This window comes from Galeopterus variegatus, unplaced genomic scaffold (genome assembly GCF_000696425.1).
Source record: "Galeopterus variegatus unplaced genomic scaffold, G_variegatus-3.0.2 Scaffold6822, whole genome shotgun sequence".
NCBI lineage: Eukaryota > Metazoa > Chordata > Mammalia > Dermoptera > Cynocephalidae > Galeopterus > Galeopterus variegatus.
The window spans coordinates 75,342-100,731 of NW_007732933.1; the positions used below are offsets into that span (position 1 = coordinate 75,342).

The 25,390-nt window shown below is 33.9% G+C and overlaps 1 protein-coding gene across 1 annotated transcript in view; it reads left to right on the top strand.

The window, feature by feature from the left end:
• Positions 1 to 23,538, top strand: part of LOC103606751 (leucine-rich repeat-containing protein 7-like) — a gene marked incomplete at its 5' end in the record, with an annotated part of 93,450 nt that extends 69,912 nt beyond the window's left edge. Inside the window, one exon of the mRNA XM_008591303.1 lies at positions 22,286 to 23,538. Within this exon, the coding sequence (XP_008589525.1) occupies positions 22,286 to 22,292 (7 nt within the window). The remainder of the gene's footprint in view (positions 1 to 22,285) is intronic.
• Positions 23,539 to 25,390: the final 1,852 nt, after the last annotated feature.

Here is a 25,390-nt window from a genome sequence, read left to right on the forward strand (position 1 = left end):
TTTCAGAAGAATAGCTTTGCTAGGTATAATATTCTCAGCTGGCACTTTTTTTCTTTCAGTACTTTGAATATATCATCCCATTCTCTCCTGGCATTTAGGGTTTCTGCTAAGAAGTCTGCTGTTAGTCTAATGGGAATTCCCTTACAAGTGATGACATTTTTCTGTTGCTGTTTTTAGAATTCTCTTTTTGTCTTTATCTTTGGGTACTTTTATTATAATGTGTCTTAGAAATGAACTATTTGGATTGAATCTATTTGGGTACCCTTAAGCTTCCTGGATTTGTATCTTCACATCTTTCCCAAGACTATGGAAGTTTTCAGCTATTACTTCAATTTTTTGTTTGTTTTCTTCTCCTTCCACAATGCCCATAATTTGAGTATTTGTCTACCTAATAGTATCCCATTGATCTTGTAAGCCTTGTTCATTCTTTTTTATTATTTTTCTTTTTCTTTTTGTCTTCCTGTGCTATTTCAAAACTGCTATCTTCAAGAACAGAAATTCTTTCTTCTGTTTGATCTAGTCTATTGTTGAGACTCTCCCATGTGTTTTTATTTTATTCAATGAACTCTTCAATTCCAAGATTTTCTGCTTTTTTTTCAATGATATCTATCTCTTTGTTGAATTTCTCATTCAGAACATGAATTGTTTTTTTGTTCTGATTTCTCTGTATTGTTTGTCTGTATTCTCTTGTATCTCAGTGAGTTTCCTTAAGATTATTAATTTTAAATCCTTTTCTGACAAGTAGGCAATTTCCATTTCTTTGGGATCATTTACTGGGGCATTATTTTGGTTTTTTGGTGGGGGTCATATTACATTGTTTTTTCATGTCTTATTGTTTCTCTGTGTTGATATCTGTGCATCAGGTGGAACAGTCACCTTTATGAGTTTTGTAGAGTGGCTTGCATGGGAAAAGTCTTTCACCTCAAATGTGTCCTAGAGTGTCAGTGGGTAAAGTGCAATGGCTTTGTTCCAGATGGGTACAGTAGTATATAGTCTTTGTAGTTTCTTCAGCTCTAGTCCACTTTCTCTGTGTCTACAAGTGACTCCACAACCTTTGTTTTGCTGGTTTGTGGCAGCAGTGGTACAGCTTTGCTAGGGGGAGGGATCACTGTTTTGTTTCACAGGCACAGGTATGCACATGCACCCTGTGGGCCTGTCCCCTCAGGAAATGACTCAGATGTGGTTGAAATGCAGATGTGGTTGCTAGATTGATTCTCAGGCTGGAGATTTGGGTATATGGCATATCAGGGTCTCTAGGTCTGGTTTGCTAGGGGCAGGGTCACTGTGCTGCTTCTCTGACTAAGGTTGGGCCTGCCAGGTACATGTCAGCCAAGTTCTTTCTCACTCAAAGTCATGTGTGTGTAATGGCTCAAAGACTTGGCAGCATGTCTCCCAGGGGCATGACAGCTGAGCTGTTTCTCTGAGCCAGGGGCATGTATGCACTTTGGCTTGACTAGCTGAGTGTGGGTCTGTTAGTGGCCCTTCTGCTGTGCAGGGTCTCGGGGCCTGATGCAACTTTGCACTTCCCTTTGTTGTTCAGGAGCTGGACTGCCAAGGGTGAGCTGCTGAGCCCCCTTCTCAGGAAGTGGGCAAGGCCACTAGGTAGAGCCACAGTGAGGAGGCCCGTCCAGCCACTTCTTGGTTGTTGGGCATTACTTCTAGGCAAGCCTGCAGTGAAGTGGCCTGTCCAGTGAAGTTGGCAGGGCTAATAGGCAGGCCTACAGTGAGGGGGCTGGTGAAGCCACTTCTGGGACTGTTGACAAGTCTGCTAGGCAAGACTTTTTCGGACAGAACTGCCTGGCTGCTTCTCTGGGAGGGTGCAGGTGCACTTTATTTCCAGCACCTCAGAATATATTTGTTAGGGTAGATATCTGTGACCTCTTTTACAGGGTTGGGGGCTCAGGTACACACACCTCAGTCAGCTAGTAGGGTGAGGGATAGGGGGAGTAAAAGGGGGTTGTCTGCCTGAGGAGGATCTGTCAGTCTGATCTCTGGCCAGGGACATGGGGGTACATCAGTTCAAAAGGACTAGGGTTGGCTTCCCGTTCCACAGAACTAGAATCATAGCTGCTCTGAGCCCAGGCTTCAAGCCACCAGGATCAAGGCATTGTAGCTTCCGGTGTGAGTGAACTGGGAGGCGTGCCAGGGAAGCACTGTGGCTACTGGCTCCACGGCAGGGTGTGCTCCTGTAACAGCTCTGGTTTCAAAATGCTGCCCAACCTGCAGCAGCTTCAATTCTGGAGTGTGGGGAGTGCACAGTTTGTGCTAGGGTTCTAAAGCAATGTGAAATGTGTATTCTAGGATGCTCCCCACACTTGGCTCCAGGCGGCAGGGTGTGCTCCTGTAACAGCTCTGGTTTCAAAATGCTGCCCAACCTGCAGCAGCTTCAATTCTGGAGTGTGGGGAGTACACAGTTTGCGCTAGGGTTCTAAAGCAATGTGAAATGTGTATTCTAGGATGCTCCCCACACTTGGCTCCAGGCTTATCTTGCCAAAGGATCTGCAGGCCTTTGTGATGAGGATGGGGATTGGTGTGGGTCCTCTGCCTACCTTTTTGCCGCAAAGGAAAATTCTTCCTGCACCGATCCCAGTGTTGGAGACATGGTGGCTGAGGCCATGTGCTTCTCTCTCCTTTCTCTTTCATGGCATTTAAAAACTGTGATTTCTTCTTTGCCAAACTGCTTATTCCAGTATGTTTAGTTTTACATTATCAATACTCAAAAAGACCTCAAAACTTTACCTAACTACATTGTATTTCTATTTCTTTATCTTTAAATTTAATCTTTATTTATAATTTCAGTAGGACTTCTGTTTATATTTACTACATATAGCAATTTTTTCTAGTTATAAAATAAATACTGTATAATCTTATGAACAATATTAAAAATAAAATTAATCAGATTAAAATGCTAGGACTGTTATCAAGCATTAATTGTTTAGATTTATTTTCATTCTAAAAAGATAGAATACAATATATTATGCTAAATGAATTGGTTAAAAAGTAAGAATAACATTCTATATTTAGGAAATGTGCAGTGGTACTTTAGACTAATTATTTTGGTTTTTAATTACATTAAAAAGTTATTAAAGCTATTTATTGACTTTTCTGACTATAGTGAAACATTTCTGAATTAAACATATTTCTAAAGGCAAAAACTTTATTTTCCTTAAATGTTTCATGCAATTTTCAAAGAAAAAGAAACAGCATTTATTATACTAAATAGAATCTTAATGGGCATCTCTTAAATAATTACATTCATCTAAATGGATATACATTTTAAAATATGTTTATATGCTTTAGTTTTATAAAAGGAAGATCTAATACCTAAAGGAAATATGAATGCATAATGAAAAATCTTTGGCTTCCCATTGCTCATATCATAAATAACATATAAACCTCTAAATGTGGTATTCAAGATGCTTCACAATCTGTCTTCTACCTTTCCTCCCACCACTTTCCACTTAATTCCCTAAATATGACTTACAGGTTTTTACCTCTGTGCACATACTGATAAGTTCTCACTTAATATAATGAACAAGTCAGTTAATTGATCATGTACCTAATATGTGCCTGACACTATTCTAGGTGCTAGAGGATAAGCAGTGAACAGTAGAGACAGATTCTCTATTTTTCAATGACTTCCAAGTGTGGTGGTGGGAGACAGACAATAAAACATAAACAAATAAGAGAATAACTTAGGTAACTCCTATAAAGAAAACAGGGTGATGTTATAGAGAGAGTCTGGGTTTTTGATGAATTTGGGGGAGGTTGGTTGATTTGGGGGGATTTGGTTTTGTATTTTGGGTGCTAGGCTGATAAGGGAAAACCATTGTGAAGAGGTGGAGTTTACATTTAAACTTGAGTGATGAGAATGATGAATTTCTAGAGAAAGAGCAACAACAACAACAAGTGTGAAAGATTCCTGATGGAAGTAAGCTTGATGTGTCTAAGGAGCAAAAAGGCCACAATGGTTGAAACAAGGTGAGCACGAAATGAAAGAGTGTGAGATGAGGCAGGAGAGGCAGGTGGGGTGAAATTATGAAGTGCCTTGTGAGCCATGTTTGGAAATTGGTATTATGTACCTATTGTCATAGGAAGCCACTGAGGCTTTGAGCAAGGGAGAAGTGTGATTTGCTCAATCTGGCCTCTCTGTAGAGACAAGGTTTTAGGCGGGAAAAAATGAAAGAGGGGCACCAATTAGGAAATGGTTGCAATAGTGAAGATGAGAAATGACGGTGGCTTTGTCTGGGGTTGTATGGAGCTAGTGGGTGGGAAGATTTGAGAACCATTTTGGAGATAGAACCTTGCTGGTGGGCAGAGTGCATGGTGAAAGAAAAGAATAGATATCAAGGAGCATTCCTAATATGTGGGTTTGACTAACTGGATGGATGGTGGTACAATTTGCTGATGTAGAGAAAATTTGAAGAGGAGCAAATGAGGGGAATCAGGAATTTGATATTGACAATGGAACGTTTTAAGTGCCTACTAGACAATCACATCTGGTGAAGGCTTTTTATGTTGGTGACTTCAGTGATGGCAGGGTATCACGTTGCAAAAATGGCATTGCAGAAAGAGAGACTAACCTCTTCATTCACTCTCCTTTTAAAGCCCTTAGAATCATGCCCATGACCACCATTTTTAATCCATTCATTATGGCATGGTCCTACAATCTAATCACTTCTTCAAGGCCCCACCTTTCAATTACCATAGTAGGATTTCCCATGCTCAACAGTTACAGTGGGGATTAAGTTTTAGGGTGATATTCAACCCAAGGCAGTGAGAATATGAAAAAGTAAGAAGCAATGTTTTATTTGTTCTCTCTTTTGTGATATATTATCAATCTTTAAATTGCAATCCAAATGCCTGTCTCACTGTAAAGTGTCTCCTGACTCTTTAGGGACAGTTAATTATTCCTTACTGTTCGTTACATAGCATTTTGTACATTCCTCTATGAGAGCATTTATCACACTTCGTTGAATTCACGGTTTATGAGTATATTTCCAAGAAGACTGTAAACGTTTAAAGGAAAGAACTATATCTTATTTATTTATTTTTATATTGGCGAACATGTAGGTCATAAGAAAGGTTCTCAAAAAACACTCGCTCAATGAAAGCAGGCAATGTCATATGGAAAGAAGGGCTTTAGTGCCTAGACTAATGCCAAGCACTTGGAGGGCATCCGGCGAACACTTAATTAATTATAATGACCAGAAATGAATAGGAAGTAAAGCTCTGTGATATTATCTCACTAAATAATCTGTCCACTACTGCAAGCTCTTGGCTAATGACGAATGAATAATTCAAGAATAATGTACATTGTTTATCTTTCTCCTCATTTCTCTGCACACCTTTAGGCATTTCACTCATCATTAGCCTTGAAGAGAATACACTACACATGTTGAATTGTTGTTAATATCTTTTGTTTTTAGAAAATCTTGGAAATATAATGACACGGCTTAATAAACTTTATTTACTTTTTTATATTAGTTAATTAAATATATTACCAATTTTAATTGAAAAAATAAATATCAACTTTGAGTACATTCTTAGATTATGTTTCCTTATAAGGAAATTTATTATAGTATACACTTTAGATTAAATGAATTTTCATAACATTATGTAAAATGAAAATGTGTTCTAAAGAAAGAAATGACAAAGACAGTACAGTGTACTGGGAGGCAATATGGCCTCTTCTAGATTGCCAAATGTTGTTGCCTGGGAAGCAAACCATGTAAAACAATTTGTATCAGAATATCCATAACACAGTTATAATTTCCTGTAGACATCTTTTACCAAAGTTTCCATAGCTTACTAAATGCATTCTCCTTGGAAATGTTTACAAATTCTTTAAGTCATTCTGGTGCCCAAATGCAACTTCTGTATATCCCCCTGGTAAGGCTATATCATGAGAAAAAGAAAATCGCTAATAAATGATAAACAGTATGTTCAGTTGTTGTCGTGAAGGAACCATTATTTGATTTGTAATCTATCTAAAATTGTAAAATAAAACATATTGTAATGGAACTCTGTTCTAATTAAGTTCTCAATTAAGAAATTAGTACTTTTCACTTTTTTCCTTTTAGATATCATAACTGATAAAAATAATATTTGCAATTGAAATAAGCTTTCAGATTGTCACAGGAAGAAATATGTTGAAAGAGTCTAATCTAAGATGAAGGCAGAACTTAAATTCAGCAAATGGTGGGAGAAAGGGGATGTGATACATGAACTCAGTTGATTTAGGGCAATGGTAGCTGTTTCCTTTTATAGTAACAATGAGAAACCTGAAATTATTAATTCATTTGTAATTCAATAACTTACATATTTTTTGTATTTCATAGTTAGATACAGTAACTAGCATTCAATATTAGTTCATGAGTAAAATTTACAATCTTTTAAAATCTGGCAGACATTCCATTGATAAGGTAGATGATGCAGAGTTTCATTAAATTCTTTTTTTTTTTTTTTTTTAAAAAGATGACTGGTAAGGGGATCTCAACCCTTGACTTGGTGTTGTCAGCACCACGCTCAGCCAGTGAGCAAACCGGCCATCCCTATATAGGAACTGAACCCGCGGCCTTGGTGTTATCAGCACCGCACTCTCCCGAGTGAGCCACAGGCCGGCCCTTATGCTTCTTATTTCTTAAACTAGATTCTGTTCAAACATGTTACAAGTCAATATGAGTCAATTTTGATGTAAAAATTTTTGCAATCAATTCATAGTTTTTTGTTTGTCTTTGTTTTTTATTTTGTGCATGCAACTGGCCTGTTCAGGGATCAGCACCCCACTCTAACCAACTGAGCTAGCCAGCCAGTCTCATTCATAGATTTTAAATATTATACACTTTCCATGAACTTTTTAGAAGACCCCTCATACTACCATTACTTCTTTTTAGTTCAGTGGGCATTACATTTCTAAGAATCCCCTTCTTCATTAAATTCTGATTATGTTTGTTATTCCCATTCTACCTACAAAATAAGAACTAAATAAGTAAATCACCATAGCTCTGTAGCCTATTTTTAAGTTGAGATCCTTAGATATAAATGAAACAAGGATAATTAACTTCCCTAAAGTTTCTTCTATTGTTTTCTGTCACATTTTTCCATGTGTAGCTTCAAACAGAAATGCACACTGATTTTTCTATCTAGGATTACTGAACAAGTAAAATGAAACAGGAATATGAATTTTTTGGTATATCATAAACTATCTATGTTTAAATCAACTTTCTTGAGCTGACCCAATGCAATGAAAATTCAGATATCTTTATAATCTCATATAGAATGAAGTTATTATTTGGAAACCATATAATAAAAATGAGTGTTGCTTTGGGGAAAAAAAACAACTGATAGATGTGTTGTTCCAACAGTTTAATAGCAAAATAAGAAATATTCTATTAAAATCCAAAACAAATTTTCAAAATATACCAGTATTTTTAAAAATCAAAACTTCCATTCGTAACTCTTTCTTAATTACAAAATAAAATCTGGATCCTTTTTTTTTTTTTTTTTTTTTTTTTTTTTTTTTAACTCAACCCATGGTTCCCTGCCTATAGCAGAATCATGGCCAAGTAGAGAGGGCTCAGGCTTTAGAGTAGAACAAACATGATTTCCAGTCTCTTTCACCCCTCAGTACCTTCATGCCTTAAGCAAGTCATTTTAGCCTCTCCAATTTTGTTTCCCATATCTATCATGTATTTAAGCATTATATGTAATACAATGTATGTATTATACTCAATAATGTATGGCACATGGTTGTTATGTTTGTAAAGGGAGAGAACAAAGAAGAAGCCAAGAGAAACTTCTCATAGGGACTCAAATGCTGTAGTAGTCCTTGCTCAGGAGAACGATGAATTCAGACAGAAGGGGGCCATCCAGGCTACACCAATACTACCATGCTAGAAGGTCTCTCCTGATGTTCTCCTTTCTCTTTTCCCTGTTATCCTTTGAGTTGGGAGCTTTGACAGGGACTCGGGGTTCAAAGTTTACCAGTTCTGTCCCTGCTCTGCCTGCTTTACTTCACAGTGGCAGTTACACAGCGGGATCCAGATAAGAACTGCTCAGGAAGCAAAAGTACTGATATTAGAATCACTCCCTCTTGCCCACTAAACCATGAGCCTTAAGACATTTGCACTGAATCGACCATGGCACAAGTATCCATTTTGCATTTCCTGAGTTATCTGACCTCTAGGTCTCGAGAAACTGTCCTTGGAGTCATTTTATCTTCTTTATCTCAGTAACATCCTCAATGCCTGGCATCCTGTCTCTAGAGACAAAAAGTTCATTATATAATGATAAAAGGGTCAATTCAACAGAAAGATGTAACAGCTCTAAATATGTATGCATCCAACATCAAAGCTCCTAAGTATATAGAGCAAATACTGACAGATCTGAAAGGAGAAATTGATGGCAGTACAATAACTGCACTCAACCTCAGGCAACTGATCAAGAAATACGTATCACTATTTATAAACTGAAATAAACTTTCTTGCTGCCCACCCCCCCAAAAAAAAAAACATTTCCTGGATCAACCTAAATCCAAATCCACTACTTCATATGGAACCCATAATACTGCATGTTTCTGATGAGAGCAGCTCAGTATGTACCATCTGTGTGTGTATGAGGATTATGTTAATAATGCATTAGAACTGAGAGTTTTGATAATTTCCAGCGACTAGGATAAAGACAAATTTACATACTTTTCAGTTTGCAGGTAGTAAATACATGCATTATGATTCTCAAAAGTTTATTCCTTAGCTTTTCAAACATTATTTTAGTATCACACAACTATATATAGTAAATTTACTATATATATAACATCAAAACTATCATTATTATTTTCAGTTAGATCATTGAGAGTTTTGATAATTTCCAGCGACTAGGATAAAGACAAATTTACATACTTTTCAGTTTGCAGGCAGTAAATACATGCATTATGATTCTCAAAAGTTTATTCCTTAGCTTTTCAAACATTATTTTAGTATCACACAACTATATAGTAAATTTACTATATATATAACATCAAAACTATCATTATTATTTTCAGTTAGATCATCAAATCCAATATGCTATTGACAGACAATTTGAATATACTGTCTTTCTTTGTCAATTAGTAAAAGCTATTATTATAAGTTTTGCCAATAATTTTTATTCACTTTTATTTTGCTCTAGTGGCAATTAGGGTTAATGGATTCTGCTATTTTTAAGTCTTTCTTTTGACAAGTGTAAATTAATCACTTTGGGGGGAGCTTTTCTTAGCTAAATTATAAAAATTTAAATGTCAACCCTTCTCTAAATGTAATTCTTTTGTTAAGAGCTAATAAAGTTGAGAAATGAGTAAGGAATTCAATATAGTGGAAGAAAGTTTCTTTAAACTGACAAAAATGATATTTTCATTTTGACTCATTTTAAAGCCAACAAAAACCTTTCCTAGAGAACGTACTCAACTTAATTTAGATTTTAAATAATATGTGTTAATATTTGGAGAAATTGTATTATCTTCCTTTATTAATAAGTTAAAGGGCACTAAATGATGTTAGCAATCTCAATGAATATATCCACTTCTACTACAATCTTACGAACTCAATTCTTTTTTTTCCCAGTGGTTTCACAACTTACAAAATTTAATTTGCCATGCAATTTCCCTTTTATTTTTCTTTGTGCATATATTGATTCTCTGATCGGGGATTTACTTTTTTTCCTAATTGTTGTTTTTTAAACTTTAAAAAGTTTAACAGGTGAAATACAAATTCTTTGTTGGATTCTACTTTGCTAAATAGTCATTTGTCATATTTTTTGTTTGTATCATTTTTATTTCATGTTTCCTGCAGAATCTCTTCACATTACCATTTCACATTGCTTTTTACCTGCCAGTCACTGGGCTAAAGTACTTTGTGTTTATCAATATATTTAATTCACATGGTATTACTATAATTTAGCTACCATTATCAGTTCCCATTTTTTAGATGAGGAAAATAGACTTAACAACTTGCCCAGTATTACACAACTCTTAAGGTAGATTAGGGATTTAAAGACAGATCTGCCTGACTTAGGAAGCTGAATAGAAATAACTGATAGTGACTTATATTCCTCACTAACCATATAATCATAATATGTGCACTTAGCAAATCTGAGCCCTAAAATACTACTAAAATGAATAATGGTATTTTGCAAGATGGCTGGAGACAAAATAAATAGATGAATTATCAATAGGCCTTTTTCTTTTTCCATTCTAGAAAAAAAGCAGTGATGAAAGAAACTGAAATAAATATTCCATTTCCTAGAGCAACAAAAAACTTAGGAATAAATTTAACTTGAAAAACATAATGCTTATGAAAGAAAACTATAAATTCTTATTGAAGGGCATAAAAGAAGATCTGAATAAATGAAAAGACATATGGTTTTTAAATGGGAAGATTCAACATCATAAAAATATTATTTCTCCCAAAATTACTCATTAATGAAGTTCAATATTTATTTCACCCAAATCCTCTTAGGATTCTGAAGGCTTTTAATAGGATGAAATTATCTTAAAGTTTATATAATAGAAAACAAATGATAGATAACAGTCAAGAATTTATAACAAAAAGTATTAATGGTGGAAGACTTGCTTTGTCAGGATAACATATTATTAGTTATTCTTATCAAATAAATATTGTCATAAAGTAAAATAAAAACTTAATGAGACAAAATAAAAAGTCAAAGCAGATCTCAGTTTTTATAAGAATTTAAAACATGACAAGATCAGTATTTGAAATCAGTGAGAAGGGGTGAATATTTAATAAATATATTGTACAGTCGGTGATTCATTTGAAATAAAATGGAATTAGACTCTCTGGATTATGCCATATATAAAAACAACAGTCAGGTGTATTACTTAATTTGTAATACGGACTGCAGCAGCATCATTTGGAGTGGACACCAAAAAAAAAAAAAGACTAAGAAAAATTTATTAAATTTATTAACAGAGTGAAGCCTGAATAAATAATGGTACAGCACCACTATAAAGCCATTGAAATGATCATTGAAATTTCTATAAGTTATTATTGAGGGAGAGAAGAAAAACTCAGAAAAGTGTGTATAATTTAATTTTTATTAAAAAATCAATTTCACAATGTCCTATGTTTGTATGTATTTGTATGTGATTACACATACATCAAAAAAAATATGGTAAGATACATACTGCATATATATTTGGATCACTTTAGGCTGGGGTCAGAGTGAGAAGTGGGTGAAAGAGAGGAGGGGAGAGGTAAGTAAAATTTTTAAAATTAAAACCACACGGAAAAAAGAATATATATGACATAAATGCATTTATAAATTTACACTAGTTGCATTTTAATTTTATGTATATACAAAGCATTTTCAAAGAGAAAAGTTGAAAAGAACTGCCATTTAATTACTTCAATTGTTATCAGCAATTTATGAAATTTTTGCATTATAATCTACCACATCTTCAACAGTGTTGATATTTTTGTAGATAATGTTCATAAATAATGCTCTTTAGATAAATTCAGTAAATGACATTTTTAAACACTATTCAATGAGCACCACTTAATACTACCTTGTGTCAACATATTGATTTAGGAAAATGAGAAAATTTTTGTGTCAGCAAAAATTTAGCAGTAGTGACTTGAGAATAGCATGTGCTTTTTAATGGATTTTGACTCCTAAATTGTAACCGATTCAATCTACATTTTGAGTCCTGCTGAGCATGACAAGCAATTTAACAGGTCCAGCTTACAGAAAACTAGGAGTAGAAATCAGATCAAAAAGGAGGAGCCTAGCAAACAAGTCTGATAAAAAGTTGAGTACATCCAAGGAGGCAGAAATTCAAGCTCAAGGATATCTGCTAGGGAATGAAGTGTTAAGCTGGTGCCATTAAACTAAAAAAGAAGGCAGGATCCAGCTAGTGTCCAGCTAGTATAGCCATGACAGAAGAAGCTTATGAAGAATCTTAATTCTAGACCAGAGGCTCCTTGCTTTATGACTTGTGTCCTGCAGCATCTGTGCATTTGGAGCAGGAAATCACAGGTGTCCTTGCTGTTCGAACAGACACAGGTGCCTCTCAGTCCTACCCACACTTGATAAAATCAGTTGCTAAAGTCTAGCTTTCTGGCACTTATTAAAAGTTATCTGACAAGTAGGGCAGGTCTATCAGGTCAAATTCCTCAAAGTTGAGCCTTCTCTGTTGAGATATCATTTCATTGTGAAGTCATGGTAGCTGTGTTTCTAGGTAAGTAGGTAGTCTCTGACATGTCTGAACACAAACAGCACTTTCTACTTTGGATGTCATTAGAACAACACCTTCCAAAATTAGCCACAAAAATGTCCTCAATAAAGAAATCTAATTGGCATTCTTCTCTATGACATAAAGAGAACAGTCTATGGCCCAAGAAAGTATTGAAAAATATTTGCAGTAAAAGATACAGAACCAGACCCCCCAAGTCTAGGTTGAACATGGAAACCTGGTAGCATGTACTTATATGTGACATATAGGTTATTTTGCTGGGCAAAAGTAGTGGGTAGGACCACAAGAGAATCAGGCTTTTTTCAACAGAAGTGAAACTATTTTTACAAGAAAATCAGAAGTTAAAACTGAGCATTTATACTGGTCATTATAGTAAGGAGTACAGCAGAAGAGTCCAGACTTCTAGATTTCTGCCTGGAAATAGTCCTGGCTAAAGCCTACCAATAATTAAAAGTCATGTTTCCTTGGGATGTCCACGTTAACAGAAAATTCTGAATCATCAGAACAGAGTCTACTGGCCCTGAATATCAGCAGGTACTTGGAAGACTTTCAGCAAATGTAGTCAGCTGAGGATATTGTCAATTAAGGAGTTTCACCTAGAGAACATTATTGCACAATTTTTTATCATAGTCTATAGCCTTCCTGATCTTAAAAAAAGAGCGTATATTTTAGAGATGAATGATCATCTATGTATTTCAATGCACCCCGGTACCTTAATGTCAACAGTTCCAGAGCTGAACTCATCATTTACGTCACTATCCGCACTCTTTCCTGTATCCTCAAACTTAGTTAATAGAAATAACATTTTCTAGATCCTGTGAATCATCTAAGATCTATTTCTTACTCCCACTTCCAGTCAGTCAACAAGTTCTGTCAAATCTGTCTAATTCGCTTCCTTCTGTCTAGAACTCTCTGCCCTCAGAGGCTGGCTCCTTTTTTATCACCCAAATCTCAATTTACATAGAACTTACCTTGAAAGGTCTTTGATGACCCTCCAATCTAACATAGCCCCTCCCACCCCAGGCATTTTGTAAAAACCCTGTTTTAATTTATATGTAACACTGATTACTATCACAAATTCTCTTATTTACTGCTTGTTTCTCTTCTTCCTAAAATTTCTCCTTGAGACCAGGAATCTTGCCGAGCTTATTCATCACTGTATTCTCATGGGTTCATATACTGCCTAGTGTATAGAATGCATTAATATGAATGTACTTTTTAAATTCATTCATTATAACATTCACACAACAAATACTTATTAGGAACTTCTGTGCTGGGCATTGTGTTGGGCAGAGGAAATATGATGATGGGCAAAAATAAATCCAACCATGTCCCCATGGAACATATATTTAATTAAAGAGATAGCTACTCACCAAATAATTACATAAATAAATGTAAAATAAATATGAACTATGAGTAGTTACTCTCAAATCTGTTTTCCTTTCTCTTAACCATCAGTACTATTGCTCTAGTTCAGGTTATCATTATCTCAGGCTGTTAAAATCACCTATTTCTACCTCTACTCTTGCCATCCTTCACTCTTTTTTTTTTCCAAAGTTAAAATGCAAATGTGATATCCCCTTCTACCTTAAAATCCTTAGCAACTTCAATGGCTTACAAGAAAAAGTATCTATGCTCCTTAAGATAATGGCCCTTTCCTGACCTTCCACTCATCTATCTCTCTTTCCTCTCCTCACTTTTTTCCTTCTTCACACTCTACACTCCAGTCACCCTAAACTACACTCTTATCTCTGGGCCTTTGTATATGGTGTCCCTTCTGCCTGACACATCTTTCCTTATTCTTTGATTGATTTATTTACTTATCCTTTATGACTCAGTAGAGATAAACTCTTCCAGAAAGACCTTTCTGACCCCACTCAGACTGGCTCAGCCACCCCTCTTCTGTGCTCTTATAGCAATAATAATAATAAGTTATCTGGTTGTGTTGCAATTGTTTATTTACTTTCTTGTTTTCCTTGCAAGCCTATGAGTTCTTTTATAGAACAAGTCTTTCAGATTTTTGTTTGCATTGCCTAGAGCAGTAGTAAGCATGTAGAACACAATAAATGGAAGGATAGTTAGATGAATGAATGGATAGATGAATTAGCTTGACAAAATTAAAAATAAAAGTCTGTAATGATATTCAACAACACAGCTTCAAACGTATAATATTAAGTGCATGTAAATATATTGGCCAGAATTGACTAGTGAAGCCCATTTTGGGTCTTCCAAGCACTGTGGCAATCAGCAATCAGTAATTTGTCACTAAATTTATTCTGTGTTTGTTGATTTTAAGAAAAGAAGATCAATTATCTGTAGCCCTGTGTTTGAAGTGTCAGAACATCAGGCAACATGGCAATTACATCAGCAGACTAACAAATAACTTGCAAAATTTCTACCACTGATGAAACACTGCTTAGAACAAAGGGTGTTAACATCCTCTAGTCTTCAGTGAGAAACTTTGTAACTGAAGAGGAAAAGTTGTGATCATAATCTTTTTGTCATAGGATACAGGAATTGCTGACAAATGGAGGCAATAGCGCATCATGTGTTAGGGAAACTTTAAATATTTAGATAAACAAATAAAATATACAATGCAGGCTGGGATTTACTGTGGCAACTGGAATGTACGGCAACACTTAGCATCCAGACTTTTCCGACAAGATCCTTCTGATTCTAAGGATTATTTATCATTTCCTATTTACAAAACTTCTTACTGTAACCCTAACTTAAGAAGATATATATGACCAAGTATCCCATGAAATGAAGGCATTAGAATATTCTTAAAAGTCACAATAATAATATTAATAGTAACAATAACCATGCCTCATAGTGGTATTACTCAAAGCAAAGTTTCTTTTCAATTAGCTTCAGAATTAATTTGTTAGCACTGAATATCAATTCTACATTAGTGCTCCTTTGGTAATTATTGCTTACTGGCAAGGCTCCATTAAGTTTCCATGTTTGAAATGATGAATATGTAACTTTATTGATTACTGCTTTTCATTCATGAGTTATTCATAGAATAATAATGTTTTTAGCAATGTGTTCATTGTTTTATCAACATTTGTTAAACTACTGAGCCTTGAAAAGTTTATATATATTAAACTTACAACAGGAGTAATATGTCACAATTTCTTCAGACTCTTTGGGACACTTGTGTAAATAAGCTAGTTTGGCAAAGCCTATATTACCAAAAACTTTACAAAATTATCATATATTTCCATAAGAAAGGAATTCAGAAGTTAAGAAAAAAACAAATTTTATTTCATTTCTAATTAATTTTATTACAAGTTTCTTATTCTTTAGCCTCTTCTTTCTCTGTGATTATTCTTTCCACCTTGGACATACAAAGATTTTACTTCTCTGAGAACCACTAATATAAAATGGAAAAGTCAGGCTGATGCCCTCAGAGGGTTACAAGAAGAACAGCATAGCATAGGATAGTCTACATGGAACACCTAATACCGAGCCATGCCAAAGGGTTGGAACTTGGTTTTGAAGGATCCAGGGATCCACTGAAGAACATTAAGCTAGGGAGTGACATGATCAGATTTGCATTTTTCAAAGGTAACTAACAGTTATGAAGCAAATCTGAGAAAGATGGAATTGATGGAGACAGAAAGATGGGCTTAGAGATAATTCCAATAGCCAAGAAATCATGAGAACCAATTTAAATCAATGACAGTGGAGTGGAGAGGAAAGACACAAGATACATTTAGTAGATAGAGTCAAAACACTTTAGTAAATGATTAAATTTGAATAGGAAAAGACTGAAGGAAAAGAGAGGTCAAGGATGATTCTTGCTTGCTACCTGAGAGACTTAGTGCTTCAGTGAATTATTGTGCTATAACCAGATAAAGAAGTCTTGGGAAAGATGGGAGGGGTGAGACAGGTGATAGAAATAATGAGTTTAGTTTTGAACTGGTTAACTTTTAGGAAATGCCCTGGTGCAGACATACATACACAGATCCAGAGACTGGAGAGGGGTCTAGAATTAGAGTTTTGGAAATCACACTATACAGTTCATTATAATACCCAGGGCAATCAAGTACAACTTCTGAATTTCTGGTTATAGAAAAATGATTAGAATTATTGACAGATCCAGAGACTGGAGAGGGGTCTAGAATTAGAGTTTTGGAAATCACACTATACAGTTCATTATAATGCCCAGGGCAATCAAGTACAACTTCTGAATTTCTGGTTATAGAAAAATGATTAGAATTATTGAAGTAAGCCAACATGGTGGAAAAGTTTATGAAGCCATTTAAATTATTATTTTTTTTAGAGATGGAGAAATGCTCAACGAATAGTATCAAATCAAATAAAAACAAAATGCTGAATCACTTGTACAGTAAAATCCTAATTGTGTAAACAAAATAAGCCTTAAAAAGCTGGAAGGAAAAACATTAAAGAGTTATGATGGTCACATTGTATTAGTCCATTTCTGTTGCTTATAACAAAATACCTGGAACTGGGTACTTTGTAAAGAAAACAAAATTTATTGCTTACAGTTTTAGAGGTTGGGTGGGAAGTCCAAAGTCCAAGGAACACTTATGGTGAGGGCCTTCTTTGGTGGTGGCTTTTCAGCAATGCAGGGGTCTCACATGGCAGAAAGTGGAGGAGCAGACAGAGACACTAACCTCCCCATTTACTCTCTTTTAAAGCCCTCCAAACTGTGCCCATAACTACCAGTTTTTAATCCATTCACAATGGCATTGTCCTACAATCCAATCACCTCTTCAAGGCCCCATCTTTCAGTTACTATAGTAGGATTTCCCATCCTCAACATGTGCAGTGGGGATTAAGTTTGGGGTGAACATTCAACCCAAGGCACGCATTAAAGTCAAAAGTTTATAATTATCTTTTCCCCTCTTACTATGTATCTATCTTTCAGAAGATTTCTCTGTGCATTACTTAAAAATCAGTTTAGGGTAAAAAACAGCTTCCTGAAAAGATAATGATCAAACTGAAGACAGTAGTAGCAGAGGTATGAAGGTGGGGAATATAGAGCATGCAAGGAGCTGTAGGCAGGGGAAGGATGTTGAAGCATAGCATGGCAGAGAGTGGTCAGAGGGGAAGCCAAACAGAAAGGTGTGGTCACACTCTGGGGCTTGTCATATTAAGGTTTTATCCCATGTACTCTGGGCAACTATTGAAGAAATTTACAAAGAAATATACGAAGGTATATTTATAAATATATAAGTCAACCAGTATGTAGCATCAGTTTGTGGCATTTTGTTATGGCAGCCTTAACAAATGAATATATTCATTATATATAACAAATGTATTTTATATTTAACAAATATACAACAAATATATAACAAATACATTTATTATATAACAAACATACAACAAATTTGTCACATATAACAAATATACTTTATATATTACAAATATATAACAAATGTATTTGTTATATAAAATAAATGCATTCGTTTGTTAAGGCTGCCATAACAAAGTGCCACAAACTGGTTGTCTTAAACAATAGAAATCTATTTTCTTACAATTCTGGAAGCTAGAAGTCCAAGATCAAAGTGTTTCTTCTGAGGTCTCTCTCTTGGGATTGTTGATAGCTGTCTTCTCCTTGTGTCTTTACATGACCTTCCCTCTCTGTATCTGTATTCTAATCTCATCTTTTTATAAGGATACCAGTCATATTAGATTAGTATCCACCCTAGTGATCTCATTTTAAATACTTCTTTAAAGACCTAGTCTCCAAATACAGTCACATTCTGAGGTGCTGGGTAGTGGGAATTGAAACTCCGACATATAAATTTGGGAGCTACACAATTCAGCCCATAACAGGGAGTGACATAGCTAAGTTTCCTTTTGTAATCATGTGGAGTATGAATTTGAGGAAGAAGAGATGAATTGACAGTTTATTGTAATAATCCAGGCAAAAATAATCTGCTTACTCTGTAGAACAGTGTTAACAGAGATGGAGAGAAAGGGACCAATTACTGAAGTATTTAGGGGATAAAATTGGAATAGGCTTAAGGTTACTTGGATGTTAGAAATGAGAGGATGGAGTCTAATCAAGTTCTCCAGATTTCTAGTTCGGATGACCCAGCAGATGCTGACACCATCAATGAAGGTTAAATATATATATATATATATATATATATATATAATTTTTTTTTTCCAAATTAAGTAGCTTGTTGAAAAAAGTGACAAATTCAATTTCTGACTATCCAATTAGAGTTACCTAGAATATAGTTAGATATAGGAATCTGGAGCTCAAAGACAGATTAGTCGGCTGGAAGTATAGATTTGGGATTCATTAGTATATATGTTATTTGAAACAATGGGAGCAGATCCTCATGTACTGAGTGACAAGAGCAATGAACTTAGAAGAGAAAAACCAACATTTATGTGACAGGTAGAGAATGAGCCCATGAAGGAGACAATGAAGTATGAGGTAAAGCAGGAGAGTGGCCTGCCATAGACTCCAAGGGAGTGGACAGCTTTGACGAAAGGAATAATCAACAGTGAAAGAGAGCAAAGAGATCCCAAAGATAAAGACTGAGAAATGGTAGCTGGATTTGGAATTAGAAAAAATTGAGGACATTGATACCTAACTACAATTCCTTGGGCTTTTGTGTGCTAAGCACCAGGTAAGGCATGTCATGTATTATATTTCATATTGAGCTTCATTACAATAGATTGAGGAAAGAGAAAGACAGGAAAACTTAGGAAGCCAGATCCTTCCTAGAAGAGATTGATAGAGCCTGAAATCAAGTGCATGAGTAAGAGTTTGACTTGAATAGATGAAGAAACACTTTCTTTGAGGTTGAGCAAAAAGAGTGAGGTACAGAAATAAATATATAAGGACACAAGGCAAGCTCCTTCATCCCCCAACAATCCCCTCCATATTAAGTTCTTGCATGAAAGAACATCTCACCATCCCAAGTAAGTTATTTGCTTTAAAGTTTTAACAAATTTACGCATGCAATTTCCTATGCCTAGAATTTCCTCTTCTCTTTGCACAGTAAACTCTATGGAAAAAATAAAGACGCAGGTGACAGGTTTCTTGGACTCTCCAGAGAGATTCTATCACTCGCTCGCTTTTACACTTCTGCTGCATTCATTCCTTATTCTGTAGGACTTGGAGGCTGTAGATAAACCCTCTTCCATTTCTCTATTAAGTTCCTTTGAAATACCTTAGCATATCAACAAAATAGTGCAAAGACATTTCAAAAGTTGATTTAGCTTGAGCACACTTGGGCAACCTTTTATATACTATATATATGGTTTAAGATTTTTAACGGTTAACTAAAGACTACTCTGGCAGATGATTGCATTTTGTAATAAAAGTGTGTTCTTAAATCATTGAGTTTTAATAATCTCTTACTACAAATGACACATAGATTGGGAAAATTTATACAATATATTAAAAGAATAAAATGTTGCTTGCCATTATAAAGATCTAGGTATTGATCACCTTGATGTTTAGAGAAAATGATTTGTACCTGTGCCCTATCCTCAAAGCCAAATTATATGCTGTGATGCTTTAAGCTTTCAGCTGATGTTGAATTTTGGCTCGTTCAATAATGGGATGAGAATATTGACTGCTATATTACTGTTCTGTTAGACTGTTTCATTCTTGAAAAATCTATGTGCCCTTTGAGAAGGTCAAATGATAAGGCAGATAAATCTGAGACAATACACTAAGATTTTATTTTTTCAAGCTTGGAAGCTATCCTGTTGCATTTTTCAAAATTATCCTGGAAAATGTATTAAATGCACAATTAATTGAACTTGAGCTTGAATTACTGCTATGTAGCATTATCCACTTCTTACTTATAAAATATAGTTGGATATTTAAAACATAAAAATATAATGTTCTTTGTAATATTTTGCACATGCTGTTATTTTCTTTATATCACCAAAATAAGAATGTGAACTTAATAAACATGCATGGTAGAGTTAAGATAATCATGTGAAATACCTCTATCAATATGTAAATAAACATCTCTTTTAAATGATTATTTAATATTACATTCAAAAACAAATATATAAAACTGAACTTCTAGCAAAATCTGTGAGACAAAATATCCTCACAAAGAATCTATTTATGTACTGCCTGTCAAATAAACATGCAGATAGGTAATTTTTGTTCAAATAGTTCTATGTGCTTCCCAGTGTACACATTGTATATACATGGAATTGTTTAACTTTGAGAGCATTTGCCAAGTTCTTCCAATGTAATTAATAATCATATGGATTTGAAGACTATACTTCCTGCTTTGTGAAAAGATTAATGTGCACTGATTTCAGTTGTATGCAAAAATCTGTAATGAAATATTATATTTTCATTTTTTAACTGAAAATATAATAGTCTCTTTAGATGGAGCAAAAAAAAATTCTAATGCAGCTAAGGTAGTCAATCATCATTTAATATTATGCATAAACATAATTGCATTTATCTGAGAAAATATAATTTGAAGAAAACATAATTTGCTTTGTGTTTTGCTATTTAAGCATATTCAATTTTTAAATTATTATATGTTAGTAAAATTGTAGCATTTAATTAATTTAAATAAAATGTAGTACATCAAAAATTGTAAAAAAAAAATGCATGTCGTTAATTGAAATATGCAATTGGCGGCTTTTCTGGAGAGAAAATTTAAGTAGAGTAATAGCATGATTAATTGATTCAGAATGGCTCCTGCTGAAAAATTATGTTCAAAAAGAATGTCATAATTTGTAATCATTTGTCACTCTGCAGTATATCAAGTATAATGGATTCAGGTGCACAAGATGTAAAAGTGACTGTTATAAAACACAAAAAGTAATTACGATTTGTAATGATGAACATGCCAATCATATTGATTTGATCATCACACACTGTACACAAATACTGATAGTCAACTGTGTACCCCATAAATATGTATAAATAAAAATAACAAAATTAAAAATATGCCAATTTTTTAAATAAAAATTGTTACTTAACTGACTTAATTCCAAATAGCCATGGTATATTAATTTGAGCTACTGTTGTGTTTCCAGAGGTGGTAAATATTTTTGTAAATGATTTTGTTCTAATATATACACTTATCTTCATTCAAGCCAATTATTTTTAAAAATTTTTTTCAAGATACAAATCATGTTTTTATGAAAATATAAAGATGCACAGCAAAAGTTGCTATTTAAGTATTTCATAGAAAATAAATGGGAAGAATGATGATTTGTTTACAAAGATACAAATCATGTTTTTATGAAAATATAAAGATGCACTGCAAAAGTTGCTATTTAAGTATTTCATAGAAAATAAATGGGAAGAATGATGATTTGTTTACACCCAAAATATTCTTCCAATCAAATTCTTTTAATGTAATGAAATGTACCCCTCTACAGTATGGCCGCTTACATATATATCTCTCCTTGGTGTCTTTTGGTGATGTTTTCTCATACAATGGTCCTTCTAAAAGTTTGTGCAAAAATAGAATTAAAAGATAATATAAAATCTTCTCATAAACTTTTTGAGGACCCCTTATATAAGTGCTTTTTTCCCGCACATTGTAGAGATTAAACTGAATTATTCTACATATGATGGGAGCTGCTAGAGTTGAGAAAAAAAAATTGTAGAATTCAAGAAGTTCATAAATTTTCTCATTTTCAGAAAGAGAAAGGAACATTGAAACTCATGTTAAAATAGTCTTCATCAATGATGCTTGTTATTGTAGAGTTCCTTTGAACAAGCATAAATAACCTTGCAATTGTTAGTTTAAGCAAGTTATTTTCATGAGAATGGCTTATCACTTGATGATCATCATATGAAAGTTTCACTTGCTCCTTTCAGGAAGTATGCATGGTTTTTGTTCATCTGGTCCAATTTCACTGTGAATTTAATTTTCTGTTTCCATTTTACAGAAATCTTAAAAATCTTCCTTAAAACCTGTTTCCATGGTATTGCATTAAAAGAAGTAAATTTTCTGCCTCCCTGTACCATAGATCCATTGGTAATTATTTTAGACACCTTCTGCATTAGGAGTTCCATCTTTTGGGCATTGAAATTGATTTTTCTCATCTTAGCATCTGAAGATCCAGAGTGTGCCCCTTGCTCAATCGCCTGAGACTATACAGTGACACCTACAAGAGAGGATGTGGAGGCAGCAGCTTTTCGGGCACCAGAAATGGCAGCGTCAGGAGCATCAGCACGAATAGACTTTGTAGAGGTAGTTCTCGCAAACTATATTATGAAACCAAACATTTTTGGTGTGCTACCTGATGATGGGGGCTGCCTTCCTACTGCCTAGAGTATACAAAATGTTTGGTCTGTGTTAAAGTTTAAGAATGACATTTCTGATCAATATAGAGACCTATTTTTCCCCAAGTGTGTTCAGTTGCCATGACATTCAATGAATATGAAATTTTATCAGTCTCAGAAAAATATTAATACCCATATTTTTATCAAATTTATTTTACTATTTTTTATATTAAAGCTGCTGTTGCATATAATTTTTGTATAAGTATTTTTTAAATAGATCAAAATAAGCTATCTTTTAAAAGTCATTGTAATGGAGTAAATAAGAGAATCTTTCTAATCGGTTAAATTCTTCAGAGACTGAAAATTATTGCCCAGTTTTTCAATCAAACTCCCTGATGATGTACCATTGTGAACTTATTTTGCAAAGTGAAAGATTATTCCCAGAAGGCTCCAAGTCAAAATATGAAATGCTGGTGACTGATTGGTTTATGTATCTTCTCATCTTATGTAATTTAATGTGAAACAGTGATTTTGTAGCTACAAAACACATTTGTTAATTAACCACACTGGTTCTATTTGTACAGTTCAATGGTTTGTAGCATTTCAATTTGTATGTAAAATGAGTCTCTGTAATGATGCTTTTGCAAAATAAGTGACAATCAACATAATGGGTGCATTTACTTTTAACATTTTATACACATGACTTAGAAGTAGAATATATTTTGTATTGAAATTTTGAAAAGCTTGAAATTCAACATACAGAATTCATCATCTTGTTGATGCCTAATGCAGTAAAGCATATTCATCCATCACCCCATCTTAACTTCTAATTGGCAAAATACAGGGCAAAATACAAAAAAAAATTATAACAGTTTTATTAGAGCTATTGTTTTTTGAAGATTCTTTTTATAAAACAGATAATGAGCAGGATACATTGAGCTTATAGCTTTTCCTATTTTTTTTTATTTATTTGTTTCTATTTTACTACGGTAATAACAAACTGACATTTATGCAAAACCTATGCTATGGAGCCAAAGTATACTTTTCTGAATATTTCTGTTTTGTTTTATGCATTTTGATTATGTGAAATACATAAAATATGAAATTATGTCCTACAATGTATATCCTTTTGTATAAAACACATACATTTGAAAGTGAATGTTGATTTTTTAGTTAAAATTGTGTAAATGCTGATTTTTCCATGAATACTTATGAAGATCTATATATAAAAATTTATAAATATACTTGTGTTTGTACAACATTGTTTTTAGCTGTGTGTGCCATATGCTTATTGACTTCTGTCATTTTCACATATATTGCATATACAAAGGTGCTTCCAAAAGTTCATAGATATATATAATTAAAAACTAATACTAATCTTTCCATGAACTTTTGGAAATACCCTCGTATCTTTCAGAAACTTTTTACTGAAGTCATATTGCTGTTCTAAGAACACAGAAAGTAAATATCTGATACTGCTTTAAAATAGATTGTACTCTTTTAGTGTAGTTTTATAATGTGTTCGTATGAATTTTCAATATCCTTCCAATGTCACCAATTTACTTAGCTTTCTAAAATTTATTTTAGAGATTTAAAACATTCTGCAGGAAAGTAGCTTTGAAGATTAAAGAAATGTAGCTGTTATGCCTCTGTGATGGTCCAGGTAAGAAACTGGACTTTCCATTGTTACAACTAAAAAATCTTATACAGCTGCAATTAAATTATGTAGCCATATGCAGACTGTTGGATAATTATTTTGTTGACATATCTTACTGCAACAAGCTGTGTTACCTTTATGATCTTGATGATGTATAACAACTGAAAGCCTGTACGAGTAAGTGAAGGAAACATTTCTTGTTAAAAAGAAATTAAGTAATTTGAATAACTGTTGTTAAAACTGAAGTGGTTTAATACTGTATCAGTAGAAGTGATTATACAAGTTAAACATTAAACTAAATACCACTGCATATAATGCTTGATTCAGTTTTGCTCACTGTTCATGCTATATGTCACTTAGTGTTCCAACAAGTATAAATGATTGTAAATTCATTCACAATGTTTATATCACTCTAACCTTTTATTCTAAGTAATCACGCATACCAATCTAACAAAATATTAAATGAGTTTGTTTTGTAAAAGTTGTATATATTTTTGCCTGTAGATATATTTTTGTAAAAAGCTAGATAAAATAGCAAGAAGATGAAATGTGTTTATATGCATTTATTGTTATTAAAACAGTAATTTTTGTTGAACTATCTTTTAGAAATATAGCCTATTGATTATACATTTGTGAGTAGTAGAATGTGCATAAAAAGCCAGAATTTGGCTAAACACACTCAATAAAGAAAAACAACCCAAAAAAATACCCCTTAAGAAGAAGGTGATAAAAAATGTGGTTACACACTCTCCAAGATACCAAATACAACAGAGCCCTCTCTTCTTTATAAAATTAGACAGCTCCCAGGTACCTGGGGCATGATGTGAGCAACATGCTGAATTGCCTTTCAACATCTTATTGACATCTTATGAAGAGCAGTCAGTTTTTATGATTTTTAGGAGAGCCTCAGAGACTAAAATACATATCCCCTTATGTTTCTCAGAAGTGACAGATTCCTGAAATTTTATTAAGAATTTCATATATATACTCTCCCATTCATAGTGTTTTTCATATCAAATTTTACAAATTTTATCAATTAAGGTTTCTATGATTTTATATTTTCTTTTGAATGAAGTCAACTTTTCCTGGAACAAAACTGGCAGATCTAAATTTTGTCATCAAAAAAAGAAAAAAAAGATATATGACTATTCTTTCAATTTTTATTTTTATTTTATTTATTTATTTATTTATTTTGTCTTTTTGTCTTTTTCCGTGTCCGGCAACGGATCGCAACCCTCAGTGTTGCCCCCGTACCGGACCGGGGACCGGCAAC